We start from the raw sequence: 16,551 nt of genomic DNA, 5'->3' as shown, positions 1-16,551 counted from the left end.
GGTGTCACCATCACCCCCAACTGTGGTGCCAGAGACCAGCTCCCACACTTGGCTGTGTAGGGGACCCTGCAGCACAGAGGGCAAGGCTGGTAGGAGGGAAACCCTGAGTGCTGGCAGTGGGGACCACTCAGCCTCTGGCCACTTGGTAGTTCTTATCCTTACTTCCTGGCCAACCTGGGTTTCCCAGAGCAACCTCCCTCCTCCAGAGCCCCAGCCCACCTCAGGTGAGCATGTTTGGGCACCCCAGACCTCAGACCCACATTGCCTTAGGAGACTCCAGAGGAGGGGTGGGCAGGCAGGTGCAATGGAGGCAGGCTAGAGGCCCTCAGGAAGTGGACATGGGAGGGAAGGCTAGGCCTGATGGCCTAACAGGATGGGCTGTGATCCTAAACCCATGTGACTGTCTTGGGACATCTCTGTGCACCTGGGTTGGGAAGGTCTCCAGACAGGACACCTCAAGAACCTCTGGCCTCTGCCAGCCAGGCTTGGGAGAGGGCCTGAGCTGCATTCTAGCCATAGCACCCCCTGGTGGCCTCAGACAGTAAACCTAAGTGGGAACCACACAGCCAGGTTGGATCTGCCTGAGTGCCGCCTGCCCTGCCCTGAGTGCTGGTGCCAAGGGGAGCCTTGGACTGGGCACACCCCTCTGGCACTCATGAGCTTCTGGCTGCTGAAGGGTGGAGGGCCGATGGCTTCAATCCTAACCCCGAAGGCAAGGAGACCACGTGGGAGAAATGCCAGGGGTACAGCTCTGAAACACAACTCTGTCATGTCCCCATACCAGCCCCACAGCCTCCCCCTGTGGACACTTGCTGAACCCCAGCTCCTCAGGCTCACTGATGAGGACAGGACAGGGCCACTGGCTATGTGGCTGCTCTGGCACCAGCTCCTTGCCCTCAGCTTCTGGAGACACACCCAAGATGAGGCTCTCAGGGCACCCCTCTGGGGCAAGAGGGGAGACTGCTCAGCTCCCTAGACCTTATGCAGCCCTGTGACCTGAAAAGGTTGATCCTGAGCACAAAACTCCAGCAGTCACACTACAGGAGGCCAAAGGCAGTGACTGGTGTGGACATATCCCCGCGGAACAGGCTGGACCATGGGGAGAGCTCTGGGGCCCAACCTTGCTCTTCACCTCCCAGGACCCTGCTCAACTGCCTGACACCTCAGTGGTGGAGAAACAAGGGCAGGGCACAGGCCCACGCTGGCCAGGGGCAACACAGGACATCAGTCAGCACACAAATTCAGAAAGCTTCATTTACAACCAGCCCTTGGAGTGCCTCGCCCAGACACTAGACTCTCCTTGGGCTGGCCCATGTCCCCTGTGGCTGTGCAGCAGAGCTATGACCTGGGAAGTGGTGTAGCCTCAGTGGACTGTCCCCAAAAGTCAGCTGCTAGCCCAACAGTGCTGCTCCAGCCCCTGCCCAGCCTTGGCCAGCTCCCAGATAAGACCACCAGTGGAGTGGGCTTCCTGAGCTTGGCCTCAGTTGCTCAGGTGCCAAGGGCACTAAGGCTGATGGACAGGTCAGGCTGCCGCAGGTTCACATCACAGCCTCCATGTGCAAGATCTTCAGGGCCTCGGAGATCTGGGCACTGGTGTCCATTTGGCCATACATGCCCACCAAAAAGGCCCGGTGCAACAACACAGCTGCATGCTCTGTAAGAGAGACATGGTCAGGCAGCTCTGGAAAAGTGAGGACTTGCCCAAGGACCTAGCATCTGGACGGGGGCACTCACCTTGGCAGAGCAGGGTGTACTCTGGCAGGTTCCTGAGAGCCGTCTGTACTACCTCAAAGTCCCGGCTGCCCAGACAGTACATAAAGGTGGGCAGGAAGTCAGCTGCAATGCTGCAAGAGATGCACTTGGCTGGGCACCTCCACTGTGCCAAGGAGCCTAGACTCTGCCTGGAGCTCCGTGGGCAGGCCCTGGCTAGACAGGGCAAACTGACCCGTCTGAAAGCCTAGTCCAACCACCAGGTGGGCCAAACGGACCTTGGCAGCAGCTTAATTCTGAAACCGTTGGGCTCACCTGGGGTTGTTCTGGATGGAGCGCAGCGCCAGGCTGAAGGCCAGGCTGCGACAGGACTCCTCAGCTGAGCTCATCAGTCGCTGCAGATTGGTCTGTACAAAGGCCAGGGTGGGGAAAGGACACAATGACCTGGGAGACCCTTGTCCAGGGCTTCCACCCTCAGCCCTCAGCCTTGGAACAGTGGCACAGCAGCCAGGGACTTCTTCCCAGGCTCCCAACACTGGATGGCAAGAGACACACATGGTCAGCAGGTCCAGCCTGGAGCAGAGGGTGGGCCCACTGTGGCCACCTGTCTATAATTGCTCAGGACAGGGACCCATCCCCGAGACCACAGGGCTCTGTGGAGCTCAAGCAGCAGAGTTCAGGGTGGCGTTCCTCCAGAGGCCCCTCCCCCTCTTCCTGGCCCTGCTGCAGTCCTGGCCCTACTCACCGAGAAAAAGCCCAGGATCTCAGGTCTCCTCCGGGACATATCGTCTATGTCACTCAGCGCCTCCAGCAGATCTAAGAGGGCACAGAGGGCCAGGCCAGGCATGCAGAAGAGCCCGTGAGGGCCAGGAGGAACTCCTTCCCCACTCCTGCACTCCTTCAAGCAATCCACAGGCAGGAGGGGACAAGTCCCCAAGCATCTCGGTTCCCTGGGAACCAAGCTCCCCAAGTGCACACCCTGAAATCTGATGGGGCCCAGGGATCTGCATCCATGCCATGCTGCACAGCTGTCCTCCACGGGACAATCCCCCAAGCTGGTGGACATTCAGCCTCATTCAGCTGGTGGGAACTGACCTCACTTCAGCTCAACACCTATGTCCAGGGTGCTCTAAGCACCACCAACCCCTTCTACCCCAGCCTTGGTTCCTTTCTAAGACTCCAGCCACCCTGCCAGCCTTACCCACCAGGCCTTTCTCCCTGGAACATCCCCTACACCTCAGGAGCCCCCAACATTCTGCTTTCCCTGGAGACTCATGCCCCAGCAGAACCTAGAGTAGAGCGGCACCCTCATGAGCACAGGACACCAAGCTGGTTTGGGAGGAGCAAGCCCCACTCACCCTCAACAGTCTGGCCCCGGGAAAGCCTCTTCATGTATGGGGCCATCTCGGCCGCCGTCAGCGGAGTGGAGAGGGAGACGCTGACCAGAGGCAGGGAGCCAGCCGAGCGCTCATCTGGAAAAGGCCCCAGTCAGTGATCAGGACAGGCTGGGGACACTGAGGCAGTGAAAATGAGGTGTCTTCCCAAGAGCATACCAGCCACTGCCCAGACCACTGAGCAGTGCTCAATAAGTGTGGGGGCACTGTGATGTTGAGGGGCTGATTTGGGGGATTCAGGACTTCCTTTTTTTTTTTTCCATTTTCCTTTTTTTTTCTTTTCTTTTTAATATTTGCTTTTTAGTTGTAGATGGACACAATATCTTTATTTAATTTTTTTTTCAAATGTGATGCTAATGATTGAATCCAGGGCCCCGCACGTGCTAGGTGAGCGCTCTACCACTGAGCCCCAGCCCCAGCCATCCATTTTCTTTCTTTTCTTTTCAGAGAAACCAAGAGATCTTTATTGCAGCAGTGTCTGATTAACAAGGAAGGAAGAGAAAAAGAGAAAGAGAACAAGGAAAGAGAAGAAAGAGCAGTGCGCGTGCGCGGGGGAGAGAGAGAGAGAGAGAGAGAGAGAGAGAGAGAGAGAGAGAGAGAGAGAGAGAGAAGAATCCACTTTCTCTCTCTCTCTCTCTCTTTTTTTTTGGTACTGGAGATCAAGCCCAAAGGCACTTTATCATCAAGCTATATCCCCTACCCTTCTTCTTCTTTTTTTTTTTCTTTTTGAGATAGGGTCTCACTAAGTTGCTTATCACCTTACATATAAGTACTGCACACTGATTGTGCCACGGGAGCTTCTGATTATGGCCTTACTAAGTTGCTAAGACTAGTCTCAAACTTGTGATCCTCCTGCCTCAGCCTCCTGAGTCACTGGGATTACAGGTGCACCTGGTGGGACTTCCGTTTCTTCACACTGCCTATAACCTGGCCCGACTAGAGCGTGCTCACTTTCTCCTCTCCCGTGGAGGTACTGCAGGAGCAGAGCTGTCCCCTCTGCAGCCCAAGGTCTGAGGCCTGCATGCCACATATGCTCAATTAACGTGCTTATGTGCCCAAGAACTGCCTAAGAGCTACTGAAAACAAGCTGGTACAACAGGGCCTGCAGAGTGGCTGTTACCAGCATCGCCAGCCTGGCTTCAGGGGCTCCTTGGAAGGGCTCTCATTTGCCACCCATCTGGTATATACTACCATTGGCCAGCAAAGCCACAGTTAGAGACGGGACAAGAACATCGAGAACCGAGGACAGCCCTGCCCAGCAAGGCTGGGGAAGTCTTCCAAGAAAATGACATCTGAGACCAGGTGACATTCTCCAAAGAGTGGGGTGCTGCTGCTCAGACCAGCTGTGGCATTAACCACACTTCAAATGTATAAAATAGGCAAGATCCCACAGCTCACTAAGTCCCACTGGACACCTTGGACCTCAACAGGACCTCCCTGCAGCCCATCCAAGATCCCAGCTGTCCACACTCACCCTCTCCCTCCTCATCCAGGCCCCGGTCAGCCCTGCCGTCCCGGCTGGGAAGGCTGAGTCCTGCAAGAAGGGACTTCAGCATCATCAGATCACTGTTGTCAAAGGATAGGTCACTGGAGAAAGAAAACATGGTTTCACCTTGGCAGAAACCTGGCAGGTAAAAGGCATGTTGATAGAGGGGAAGGTGGGAACCTGAGTGGCACAGGAGCCAGGATGCTAGGGAGGGGCAGGCAAAAGGAGTCTGTCACACACATGGAGTGAAGCCCACTGCTAGGGAGCCGACCCAAAGGCTCCCTATAGAGTAGAGGTGATGGCCGGAACCAGCCTTTGTGCCGGCCCCAGCACCCAGACAGGATCTGTTCTCAGTCGCCACCTCCCTTGGCTCTGGAGCCACAGACCTGCCCTGGTATGGCCCTCCCGGGTCCCTGCAAGTGCTCACTGGAGGGGCTCTGCGTGCTTCTGAAGAAAGGACACCGCAGCCGGGGCGCTGCAGGTTATGTACTTGTGGATGAACTGCACGAACTTGCTGATGAAGGGGGCCAGGTGGCGGGAGGACTTCCTGTAGTTCTGAAGATGGGTACAGTCACTCAGGGCTCTGCAGTCCTGGTCCCGGCCCCAACCACCCTCCCTGACCCTATTGCCATGTAGGTGTGTTAAGGGTCTGGGGTGGGCAGATTGGCTTTTGTCCTTCATGAGCTCAGCATAAATGACACATGGCAAGCTCAGCAGAGGGTCTGAGAAGTTTGACCTGGGCTTCTGAAGAACATGGGATTCCCAGGACTTGAGAAGCTGGGGAAAGGCAGGGGCCTCGCAGGGCAAGAGCTAGTTCCTGGGGCAGGAGAGGAGGCAGAAGCTATGGCACAGGTAGCCTGGCCTTGGATTGGTGCCAGGCTAAGCGGTTGGGCTCTCCCATTGCTCCTGGTTAGGAAAGACCAGGCCTGGCTTGGAAGCAGAAGGGAGATAACTGGGATGGGGGAATCTGAGCACTTCTGGGTGGGGAAGGGTCCCCACAGAATGTGCAGCCCAGGGATCCAAGGGAGACTCCAGCTGGGAGACTCCAGCTGGGACCCACCAGGAGCAACCGGATGAAAGAGAGCAGGCAGTCCCACAGCGCCCCCTGGTGCTCGCTCTGGAAGACCCGTGGCTGCAGCAGCTCCAGGATGCCCAGTACATGCATGAAGAAGGTCAGGTGGTTCTGCTGCCGGAATTCCTGGAAGTTGAGGTGCGTCCGGCCATGCAGGAGAGCAGCGATCATGGGCAGGTGTCTAGTGTGGGCAGAAGGGACCTCTGTGGTCTCTCTGCCTGGAACCAGATGTTCTTACTCCAAGAGCCCCAGCCAGACATCCAACATCCCAACTTCACACTCCCTTGTGACCCAACTCTGCACCAATGATGGCAAACCAGCCTGACTTCTGGCTCTCCTAGTGCTCGCCCACCAGCGAGGCACACTCCATGCTCACTGACCAGAAGGTGGCTGTATTTGCACCCCTGACAAGGTCCAGGTGATGCTGTCAGGGAGTGGCTTGGATCAGTGCACCAGGCTGCACCAGGTGGATCAGTGCAAGTCTGAGAGGAGCACTTCAACTATCTGTCTGAGGTCTACCCAGCTCCTCCCAACCCTCAGCCACAGGCCAGAGGTTCTTGTGCCAGACACTGAGACGGGGGCAGGGGCTGTTGTGTGCCAGCTTCCAGCTGCATATCCTTCTTAAACTCATGGCTTCAGAGGGCAGGGTTTGTAACACCCACCGAAGGACCTGCTCTGGTTCAGGAGTAGGGAAGGAAAGGGCCACACTTTGCCCTGTGGTACCTTCCAGAACACAGTCAGACCCCAGGCACCTTCCTCTCAGGCTGTCGGTGAAGAGTCTGGGCAATACCTTAGCAGTAGGATGGGGTGGGCCACAGCCAGCTTCCGACAGGCCATGTTGGCATCGGCCACTCGGCTCTCAGACGACCTGGAGTCACTGGTATCTGCGAGGAGCGTGATGAAGCGGTGAACAAGCCCATCCAGCTAAGGGGGGTGAGAAAGGGAGGCCTGAGGTTCAGGAGGTATGAACACAGCCTAACAGACTCTTGGTGATGGCTCCCACAGGCTCAAAGGGGACACATCCCAAAGGGCCCTCAACAGAAGAATGGATAACAGGTCTATCTACAGCAGACACCACTCAGCAGCAGCAAGGAACAGACTATTTATGCACACCCCACATAGACCACCTTGAAATTATGCTGGAGGACACCAAACAAGAGCACATGCTATGACCCTACTGACAGAACACTCTGGAAGATGCAAGCTAATGTATCCCGCCAGGGCGGAGAGGCACTGTGGGGAAGGGCAGGAGGAGGGCTCCAGGGACACTGTGGGGTGACGGGTGCTCCCAATCTTGCTTTGCAGGTATCACACGCCACACACACGTGCAACTTCCTGACAGTCACACCTCTGCAAGGCAGGAAAAGGTCAGGCAGATGGCTCTCCCATGCCACCGTCCAAAGGAGAGGTGAGACCAGAAAGACAGCAGAGAGGGCTCTGCCCTCAGCAAGATGGGGTTCAGGGTGCCCACACACCACATACCACTCCCTAACTTGGGATTCTACTTCGAAGTCAGTCACAGAATTCCTCATGGGGACCAGACTTCTTGGGAAAGCCAGCCTGCTAGACTGACAGCCTCTGTCCTCCCTTTCTGGTCAGGGCTGCTCAGGAAAGGCAGGGAGCAGGAAGCACCAGCTCACCTTGCAGATGCTGCTGCCAGTGGCCCCTTCACTCTGCAGCAGGACCTCAGGAACCGGTACCCGGAGCTCTGGCCGCTGCAGGTAGAGCTGCAGGAGCAGGTCTTGGCAGCGCTTGCCCAGCAAACTGGAAGAGATCAGGCAGGGTTTGCTGGGGCGTGTGAGGGCTAAGCCTGGGCCTGGGCCTGGGCCTGGACTCGCTCCATCACACCCCCAGGGCACACAGGGCTTCAGGCACCTGTCCCCCCACTGCTGGATGCAGCTTGTTAGGTACTCTGTCACTTTTCTGATGCTTTCGTCATCACCACGGCAGCAGCTGAGCAGCAGGGGCAGTCTGGCCTGGATAAGAGTCCAGGCAGTGGCATCCCCATCCTGGCTTCTGGTCTCCGCCTCAGCCAGAATCAGCTCCACCAGGCTTATGAGTTCTGGAGCCTGGACACGGAGTGCCAGCTCTTCCCGCCGCTTCTACAACCAAGTGCAAGCCAGTCAGCCCCAGGATACACCATCCCACCCTACCCCACAGGCTGGCTGCCCCCTATGGCCTACCTGTGGGGTGCGCTGGTCCCTTCCCTGCCAAATCCTTGGAACATGGATGCAGGCCCAGAGGAAATCCAGGGAGGCAGAGGGGTCAAACCTGAGAGGAAACCGAAATCCAGCTGAGCATGAGAAAATTCTGAAACCAACCAGGGAACATAGGGTAAGAGCTTCCAAGTAGAACCCCCATGGCCCTTCTGAAGAGACTGTTGGTCAGGGGCCAGTTGGTCAGAGGAGATGGCATCCCAACCTCTCCCTCCCATGGCCTTGAGCCAGGCATCCAAGAGCACATCCCACAGAGGGAACGTGAGCTCCCCCAGCCTACCCCACAGCTTTGCCAAGGGACCACCAGGCAGGCTGGGCTCTGGCACTGTGGGGTGCTACACCTCACAGACTTTTCATACCCCACTTTGGCAGCCCAGCCTGGACAAGTAACTTGGATTTTTCACAGATGAAGAACATGGTCCAAGGACAACACTTGAGGAGACTAGCCTGCCTGCATCCTTGGTAAGGGCAAGGTAGCCATGACAGCACGTTCGTGCCCCGTGGAGCAAGGGCAACTACAGAGGTGCTGCCCAGGCAAGGAGCAGGAATTCCAGCACTGGGTGTGGGGTGATGGCTAGACACCCCTGGGGCCCTCAGTGCAGAGCCTGGATCCACCTGAGGCAGCAGCAGAGTGCTGTACCTGGTGTAGCTGAGCTGACAGCTCTCAGCACAGGGATATCAGCACAAGCCCCACAGCCATCACATGGTGCCCGTGGAAGGGCCAAGGGGCCGCCCAGGGGGTACAAGGTCAAGATGCAGAAGGGCCTCACCTCTGTTCCCGGCTTTTACCCAACAGGACGCGGATGCACTGGTGCAGCGTGGACCAGCTGGACTGGTGTGTGAAGAGGGCCAGGAGGTAGGGGCGGAAGGACGGCACCTGGGGACCTGCAGGACCCTTGCCCTAGGGAAGAAGAATGAGATGGTCCCAACTGAGCTGAGACCAGCTGTTGGGTCAGATCAGCTGAGAAAGTCCTAAGAAGCCACCCAGGAACAGGCACAAGGACATTTCCAATAAGACCTGAAGCATTCCCAGGAAGCAGCCCTGAGCACCAGCCCAGGGAGCTCAGCAGACCCTGTAGGTGTGGGACTCTGTCCACTGCACAGGCCTGGTAAGGAGACAGGCCAAGCGACCCAACAGCATTGGCTATTCCTGCCAAAAAGACCACTGGCCACAGCACTTCAGGTGGCCGACTCCAGTGGTCATTGCCCACAAATAGATGAGTTGCACCATTTCCTTACTTCTCCGCACAGGAGAGCACTCAGGCTCCGTCACCCCTCACAGAGGGCCCTGGTCTCCCTGGGCTGTGCCGGGCTCCAGTTACACCAAGGAGTCCCACGCTGCTCCCCTTCTGCTGACCACAGATTCTCTGTGCTCCCCTGGAAAGACCTGGGCCCATTGGTCCACAAAGTCTGACAAGCCCCTCCCATCTGTCCTTGGAACCAGATCTGGTCACCAGTGTTGGCCTTGAGGGGACACGTGACCTGGTGTGGGACTAGAGGGTCAGGACTAGACCGACCACATCCCTCCTCTGGGGCTAAGTGGATGCAAGTTCTTGGAGTGGAGGGGCTGCTGGTGGCCACCTCACTGTTCCAGACCAGAATCTTTCCCCCATGCAATCAGGGAGTCCAGAGTACCCTCTGCCCTTGGACTGCCCTGTCACCTTCTTCCGTGAAAAGAGCAATTTCCGCTGTAGGTCGGGGCAGCTGCTGACCACCTCAGGGTCCAGCATCTCCAGCCAGTCTACCAGCAGCCCTGATGAGGGTCCCAGGCACACAGTCTCCAGGCTACAGGAAGGAAGAGACTCAGAAAAGGACCACCAGGGCTTCCTCACCCACTGGCCATGGTTCCTGGCTCACCTGTCATCTGTGTCCTGCTTCCCAGAAACAGGGGGCTCCTCCTCCTGCAGCAAGGAGCTCACCACCACGATGGCCTTGGAGGCTGGACTCGGACCAGTGGCACCCATGGTAGCTGAGAAGAGTGCTGTCAACAGCTCCTCCAGATAGGGGGATCTTACCTCGATGAGACCCTGAAGGACTGCATGAGGGACAGCAATGTCCTGTCTCACTCTGGCAGGCAGACCACTAAGTGGCAAGCCCAGGCGGGGTGTGAGTGAGCACATGCAGGACGTGCCCATGGCAAAGCACAAGTAGGCCTGGGGGGGCAGGGGTTCCTGGGGACACTATGCCATGTTGTCATTCTCCAGAGGCCCCACTTGGGCACTGGAAGAGGACTTCTATGGACACCTTCCAGGGATGACACCAAGTGATCACTACTGGTCTCCACCTGCAGCAAGGGGAGCCGTCCAGACAGGGTCTGCCCGTGGCTGGCAGCTGGAGGCTTGGGTGAGCATGTACCTTTGCTGATGAGCTCTGGCTCCACACTGCACTTCTCCCCAGATTTCAGGGTGGCAATGACAGCCCGCACAGTGGAGTTGATCACCTCTAAGTCACGACGGAAGCTCAGGGCCTCAGCCAGATGCAGGAGCCCGCTTCGCACTATAGGAGAGCCCATGTGAATACTGGGGATGTTTGACTTCTGTCCTGGCTCCTCCCAGGATCCCATCCAGGAGGCCCCCAAGCCGTGCAGGCTCAATCTTCCCTCAGGGAACCCACATTGCTCCCCAATAGCCTGGCCACATGTGTTCACACCAAGCCACCGCCAGGGATCTTGGGCGCCTGCCACTCCCTCCCACTCTTACCATCGCTGATCCTGCGTCTTGCTGAGTACTGGGTGGCGAACAGTTTGAGCTGAGCCTGGAGTGGCCCTTCCTCCACAGCAGGGCTGTCCAGCCACTGCAGGATCTGCATCAGCACTTTGAGGAAGAGGGAGGAGAAGCCAGTGTCCTGGGGCACACAGCGCTGGGGGAACAAAAGGCAACTTGTGGGTTACACTGGCCCAGGGACAACAGTGATCCTGCACAGGGCCAGGAACCCAAAGGAACCCAAAGCCCAGAAAAAGGGCCATGAAGCTGGGGCCAGGGTGGGGCCCACAGGAGTTGGTCCCTTGCAGCTGGCTCAACATCAACACATTTGCCACTCAGAATAGCGCATCTTGTCACGTGCCAGGATGACCTCGTGGGGCCTTACTTCTGCTGGCAACTTGTTTTCGTGGGATTCAGGGGAAAGGAATGGAAGTAAACATTCAGACATAAACGTGCGCACAGAGGCAGGCCAGCGAGACCACTGGGCCCGGGGGGACTGGGACTGGAAGTGTGCACAGGGGGCCATCACTGTTCCCTCATCTTCAGTAAGGAGAGGGGCCTCTGCCTCATGCCTTGGAGCGCCTGCTTTGTGCACACAGGAACCAGGAACAAAGCCCACACAGGCAGCCTCCAGATGTGCTGGGAGGGCATTGGGCCTCTAGCAGACCTGAGTGGGGCCTGGAGCTTCTATCTATTTGTCCTGCGACACTTGAGTCATCCCTCCCCTCACTCCATTGCCAGAAGCATCCACACCCGGGTACCTGATACTGGTAGAGCTGGCGCATCAGCGGACAGGACATGAAGTGGCTGCGGTGCATGGCCATGGCCAGGGCCCCACCGTGCGGGGAGCCTAGCAAGGTAGCCATGGCCTGCAGGAGGCGCACTGTGATGCCTGGCACCTCAGGGTCCCCCTGGCGGACTCGGGCCAGCTCCTGACCCAGAGCCTGCTGCAGCGCCAGGGCAAGAGGGCGGGGGCTAGAGCTCTGCCACCGGGGGTCTGGGCTCAGTGGGAAGATCTGGAATAGCAGGGGTGGGAGTCAGGAGGAGGAGCAGGTGGGACTGAGGACTCTCACAGGCTCCCGTGTCAGAGCCATGCCCTTAGTTGGATCCCTGTTTATGTGTGGCTCTATCTGTGCGCAGTGAGGGGCCCAAGCTCTTCAGGCCTGTGGAGAGGAACTCGACATCCCCAGGAGCTTCCCTTGGAGGACAATGGTATCCAGAGCCTGCCAAGTGCCCAAGGCTCTTCAGGGCTGGGGTGTGGCTCAGAGTGCTTGCCTAGCATGCACAAGCCCCTGTGTCCCACCCCCAGAGCACCTTCCTCCCAAAAAAAGGGAGGAGTAGACAGGTGGGAACCACACTGGGACACAGAACCAGCAGTGAGACCTCAGGTGAGTCCTGCAAACCTGGCTTCAAGAAGAAACCAGAGTGCTAGGCAGGGGGGAAGCTGCAAGGATGGCAGAAGCAGAGTGAGAACAGGGCTCCTCTTCCCTCTCCTCCTGCACATCTGAGCCCCAGAAATCTACCTGAGAGTGAAAGTAGAGGGCACGTGCATGTGAGAAGCACGTGTTGGGTGGGCACACACACACATCACTGAGTGAGGTGGTGAGGGACCCTCGCACAGTGGGGCCAGTACCTGTAGGAACATGCCAGCCAAGTCGTCCTCAGGGCCAAGTGCCCGGACCTGCATCCCAGCACGAGTGCAGCCCTGGCCTGGAGGGTGCTCAGGGCTGCTCTTTGGCTTTGGTGTCTCTGTGCTGTCTACAGGGAAGGGAACATCACGGCTGAAAACTTTATGACCAGCTGTAGCCAGGGATCCCTGCACACCAAGGCCAGTCCCACCCAGAGAACATCACCAGAAAGAAGAGCTGGCACCCAGGTCCCACAAAGATCCAAAACAGGGGCCCTATGCTGGCCAGAAGCCAGTGCTGACCAAGGAAGCAGTGTGGGAGTCTGTGGCCAGGAGGGACCAGTACCTCGCCTGGGAGGGAGGGAAGCCGTGAGCAGGGAATGGAAGGTCTGCCCTCCCGAGGCGCCTCTCTCGTGCTGCACTTCCACCAAGTGAGCCATGTAATCTGCAGAACAGAAATGGGTAAAATCCAGGCATGGACAGGAGCAAACACTGCCCTTTCCACAGGACTCTGGCTGGAGTTCTCATGTGAAGGCCCAGCAGGGTCCAGCAAGCAGCCTGAGGACTGCAAAAGTGAGCTATGAGATTTCCCACCAAAAGGTCAGTCAGTGTCCCCGGCAGCTCTCTAGCCTCAGAACAATTTCCAAGCGGTACCTGGTGCTGAGGCCAGAGCTCTCCTGCCACTCCAGCCTCACTGGGCTCCTGATCTAGCACCTGCTGTCCACATCCCACCTCCCGCAGCTCCCCAGTCCCTTAGTTGCCCACAGCCCCAGGGAACTCAATGAGGATCTGCTGACCAACAGGATCCTGATGCTTACTCTTGTCCATGATGTTCTGCTCCAGGGTCTGGGGGTCATGGGCCACTGCCTGGTCCAGATACTGGAGCAGTTTGCTCATGCTGGACACGGGGATGCCAAAGGACTGAACGAAGAGCAGCAGCTGTTGGGGCTCCAGGTCCTGCAGGGCTGTGGGATGCTCACTCAGCACCCCCTCTGTAAGCGTGGAGTCCTCCCGAACCCAGGCCCCCCACCCTGGAAGGCAGCTTGGAGGTGTGACTGGCAGATGCGGGAAAGGCTCGCAGCATCAGAGCCGGGTGCCCCCCACAACTGCAGGCAGGCCACTGGCTCAATCTTCATGCCACGGTGATGCAGTCACCAATATTCCCCAAGCTGACAGGAGTCCAAGGCTCCTCAGCATGTGTCTTTCAATGGGCTTCCTGAGCGAATTCACCAAAGTCCCTTTGCCCTGCCCAGGTCCCAGTCAATAGACCTGTGTTGGCCAGACCCTCGTCAGTCCCTGTTAGGGCCCTCCACTCTCCCCTGCAGTTTGCCTGATGCACACAAACCCTGCACCACCTTCCCTTCTCCCCTCCCAATCCCCAACTGCTTGGTTTCATTTCTTTCTCAGGACTGATTTCTGACCTTGTGGGCAGGGGCAGCCCAGAGCTGCGCCAGAGCTCAGTAAGCACCTGCTGGCCACAAGGACTCATGGGAGCCCTTCTGAAATCTGAGAGGCCCCTGGAGTATGCCAGGCTCACAGGCAGCAGGTGCGAGGCTGGACCCTAATTTGCTAGGCCTTCCCTCTCCAAGCCCAGCCTGCGCCCATACCAGCGTCCACCAGCCGAGGGACTTCTGAGCGGATCATCCGCAGCTTGAGCCAGTCAGGCAGCAGCAGTGCCTCCTCTGATGTGTCCACCAGGAAGGCAGTGGGCAGTGGCTTCTTCTCTGGAAACCAGATGTCCAACAGCTCGTAGAATTCGCCATCACCAGCTTCAGGAAAGACACGGGTAAGCAGCCTCCTCAACCAAAGAGCCCTGCCCTCAAGAAGGACCAAAGGCCAAGGCTGGACGAACGCCCGACCACCCAGGGTAGTTTTCCTTATGGGGAAACTGAGGCTCTGGGGGAACAGAGCAGATGAGCACAGTGCCAGACACTGGTGTGAATTAGCTGACTCAACCCTCCTGCCTGCTGCAGGGCCAGCATCCTGGCTTTATCCCACTCACAGGTAAGGAGACACATGCCAAGAAACAGCCCCACCACAGCCATGTCCTCACAGCACACCCATGCCCTCTGGGCTCAAGCTGCTTGGCTGAGCCAGTGCCATCTGACCTCAGCCTCCACAGAGCCCATGGGAACTATACAGGCTAGCCTTTCCTAAGGTGACACAGTGGCCATACACCTAGGGTAATTACCTCGCCCCCCTCCCAGTGGGTCACCATTCTGGCAGAGCCCATCACTACACACATGCAAGGGGGTCCTGTGCCCTTCAGGCATCATTAGGTATGTAATGGTGCAGTTGCGGCAGCCAGCCAGAGGTGTTAGACATGGGCTCTAGTCACAGGCTCTGCCCACGGCCAGCAAGTCCTCAGGCCACAAACATGGGCTCATGAGGACCCGGGCTCATTTGGGCAAACCAATGCTTGCACCTTTATGTAGAGAAACCCGGTTTCACTGGCTCAGCCTCCTAGCCCCTAGGGACAAGGCCTATGTCCAGGGTGGGGGAGTGGAAACTCTTGACAACAACACTCAGCACAGGCACTCATTCTCAGGGGCTCAGAGTTTCCAAGTACTGCCTGAGGACCCCGCCTGCTTCCACAGCATGCTCTAACACAAGTGGGAATGGCAGCAACATCTCCAATTTACAAAAAATATTGTGGCAAAGTGGTGAAGGGGATTTGCTCACAGTCACGGGTGGCACAGCAGTTCTTCCCACTCCCCATGAATTCTGACCAGAAGCAGAAAACCTTGGACAAATAGCCACTGGGTAAGGCTGTGAGCTGCCTGGACAGACCCATGCTGCCTCACTCACCTCGGGGCGGGCCCAGTGTCAGCAGGATGACCATGGCATGGACCACAAGGATGTGCATGGTAGCAGTCTCCCCGCTGGTCCAGCGCAGGAAAACCTGGTCCTGAGACTCTGACTGTGGGGAAAGGACAAGGAATGGGGACTGGTGGCTCAGAGGGTGGGGGGGACCAAGGCTGAGCACCACCTTACCCAGCTGTAGACCTCCTCGCCCTCCTTGCTCTTGCGCATGCGCCGCACGTAGCGGGAGAACACAGACAGCAGGGCACCCAGCACGGCGTCAGAGGCAGCGCTGCAGGACAGCTTCGAAAAGAGGTGTGCCATGATGGTGGAGCGCTCCACAACAAGCCGGGCCACATCCTGGCAAGACAACAGCCATCAGAGGTCCCACCTCCTTTCCCTTTCTCCCTGCACACCACCCAACAGCCAGAGGAAGGGCAGGCTTTTATAAACTGGCCACATCACTGAGTGACACTAGTCACATCGTGAGCCCCACCAGGAGCACTGCAGCCATCTTCAGTGATGCACCAGCTGGTGATGGCAAGAAGTGCAGCCCTCAGTGCCACAGGCCCTCACTCCACCACAGTGGGACACAGCACACAGAGCGCAGCAATGGGGAGGGAGAGCCACAAGAGCATGGCACTCAAAGAGGATGCCTTGGCCCTGAAAATGACATTATGGCCCTCAGTCTGCCACAGCATGGAGAGGAAGGGGCAGGGAGGAATGGGTCAAGGACACCACCCATGGAAGCAGAGACACGTACTTTCCATGGCCAAAAGGAAAAGGCCGTCACGACCCATCTAGACGCTCTGTGTACTTGTCAACAATGCCAAGAAGCCTGGCCGTGGGCCACGCAGCCAGACACTGGACCGGTCTCAGAGGACAAAGGCCTCAGAGGCTACTGGGCTGGCCAGGTCTGGGTTTTTAAGCCCCCTGCAAAGAACCCTGGCAGCAGAAGATCCACTGTCCCAGTGACCCTGCCACCTACTCACTGCTCATTCACTCATCTCACCAAGCCTCGGGCCTGTGACCCTGTGCTTAGGTTGCTTTACTAGGACAAGCAAAGTCAAGAAGAGATAATGGTTTAAGGAGGGCACAGGTGGCACCAAGGGCTCTGACAGTCCTCAGTGGGTGGTATGTGAGGTCGTCCTCCAACCACCAAGCCACCCCCAGAGCCTGGCACAGCAGGAGGCAACTCCTGGCTCCAGCCCCACCCCCACAACCAAGGCCCTGCTCAGTCTGGGAAAAAAATGCTCCATGGAGGGAGCAGGGACTACAGGGGACTGAGATAGCTGTGGTAACCACAAAGGCCATTCAGTGCCTCCACGTGGCACCAGGCCATGGGGAACAGGCTGGGTGTGGACACTTCAGACCCAGAGTTTGGCACCTCTGGCCCCGTCCTCTCACCAGGGCCAGGTCGCTATGTGGACCCTGCTCCTCCACCGGCGTGTGCTGGGACAGGTAGATCAGGTAGGCGCTGATAGTTTGGGGGTCGGTCTCCATGTGGATGGCCTGGGGAGGGAGGTGTGTGAGCCAGCTCCT

General features: G+C 57.8%; 1 protein-coding gene across 1 annotated transcript in view; it reads right to left on the bottom strand.

Annotated features, from left to right (window-relative positions):
• Positions 1-1,235: 1,235 nt before the first annotated feature.
• The window catches only part of Ints1 (integrator complex subunit 1), a 38,573-nt gene continuing 23,257 nt past the window's right edge, over positions 1,236-16,551 (bottom strand). Inside the window, exons 24-48 of the mRNA XM_026405667.2 lie at positions 16,417-16,521; positions 15,202-15,369; positions 15,016-15,127; positions 13,815-13,976; positions 13,026-13,172; positions 12,554-12,652; positions 12,214-12,338; positions 11,342-11,596; positions 10,578-10,737; positions 10,234-10,374; positions 9,736-9,913; positions 9,540-9,663; positions 8,649-8,779; positions 7,846-7,933; positions 7,538-7,764; positions 7,303-7,426; positions 6,453-6,586; positions 5,651-5,843; positions 5,018-5,145; positions 4,579-4,691; positions 3,069-3,182; positions 2,456-2,526; positions 2,026-2,117; positions 1,735-1,844; positions 1,236-1,654 (exon numbers count right to left, since the gene is read on the bottom strand). Of these exons, the coding sequence (XP_026261452.1) occupies positions 1,539-1,654; positions 1,735-1,844; positions 2,026-2,117; positions 2,456-2,526; positions 3,069-3,182; positions 4,579-4,691; positions 5,018-5,145; positions 5,651-5,843; positions 6,453-6,586; positions 7,303-7,426; positions 7,538-7,764; positions 7,846-7,933; positions 8,649-8,779; positions 9,540-9,663; positions 9,736-9,913; positions 10,234-10,374; positions 10,578-10,737; positions 11,342-11,596; positions 12,214-12,338; positions 12,554-12,652; positions 13,026-13,172; positions 13,815-13,976; positions 15,016-15,127; positions 15,202-15,369; positions 16,417-16,521 (3,417 nt within the window). The 3' untranslated portion in view covers positions 1,236-1,538. The remainder of the gene's footprint in view (positions 1,655-1,734; positions 1,845-2,025; positions 2,118-2,455; positions 2,527-3,068; positions 3,183-4,578; positions 4,692-5,017; positions 5,146-5,650; positions 5,844-6,452; positions 6,587-7,302; positions 7,427-7,537; positions 7,765-7,845; positions 7,934-8,648; positions 8,780-9,539; positions 9,664-9,735; positions 9,914-10,233; positions 10,375-10,577; positions 10,738-11,341; positions 11,597-12,213; positions 12,339-12,553; positions 12,653-13,025; positions 13,173-13,814; positions 13,977-15,015; positions 15,128-15,201; positions 15,370-16,416; positions 16,522-16,551) is intronic.

The sequence above is a fragment of the Urocitellus parryii genome, chromosome 9 (genome assembly GCF_045843805.1).
Source record: "Urocitellus parryii isolate mUroPar1 chromosome 9, mUroPar1.hap1, whole genome shotgun sequence".
Lineage (NCBI taxonomy): Eukaryota > Metazoa > Chordata > Mammalia > Rodentia > Sciuridae > Urocitellus > Urocitellus parryii.
Note: the sequence above shows the minus strand (reverse complement) of the source record. Positions and strands in the feature narration are given on the sequence as shown.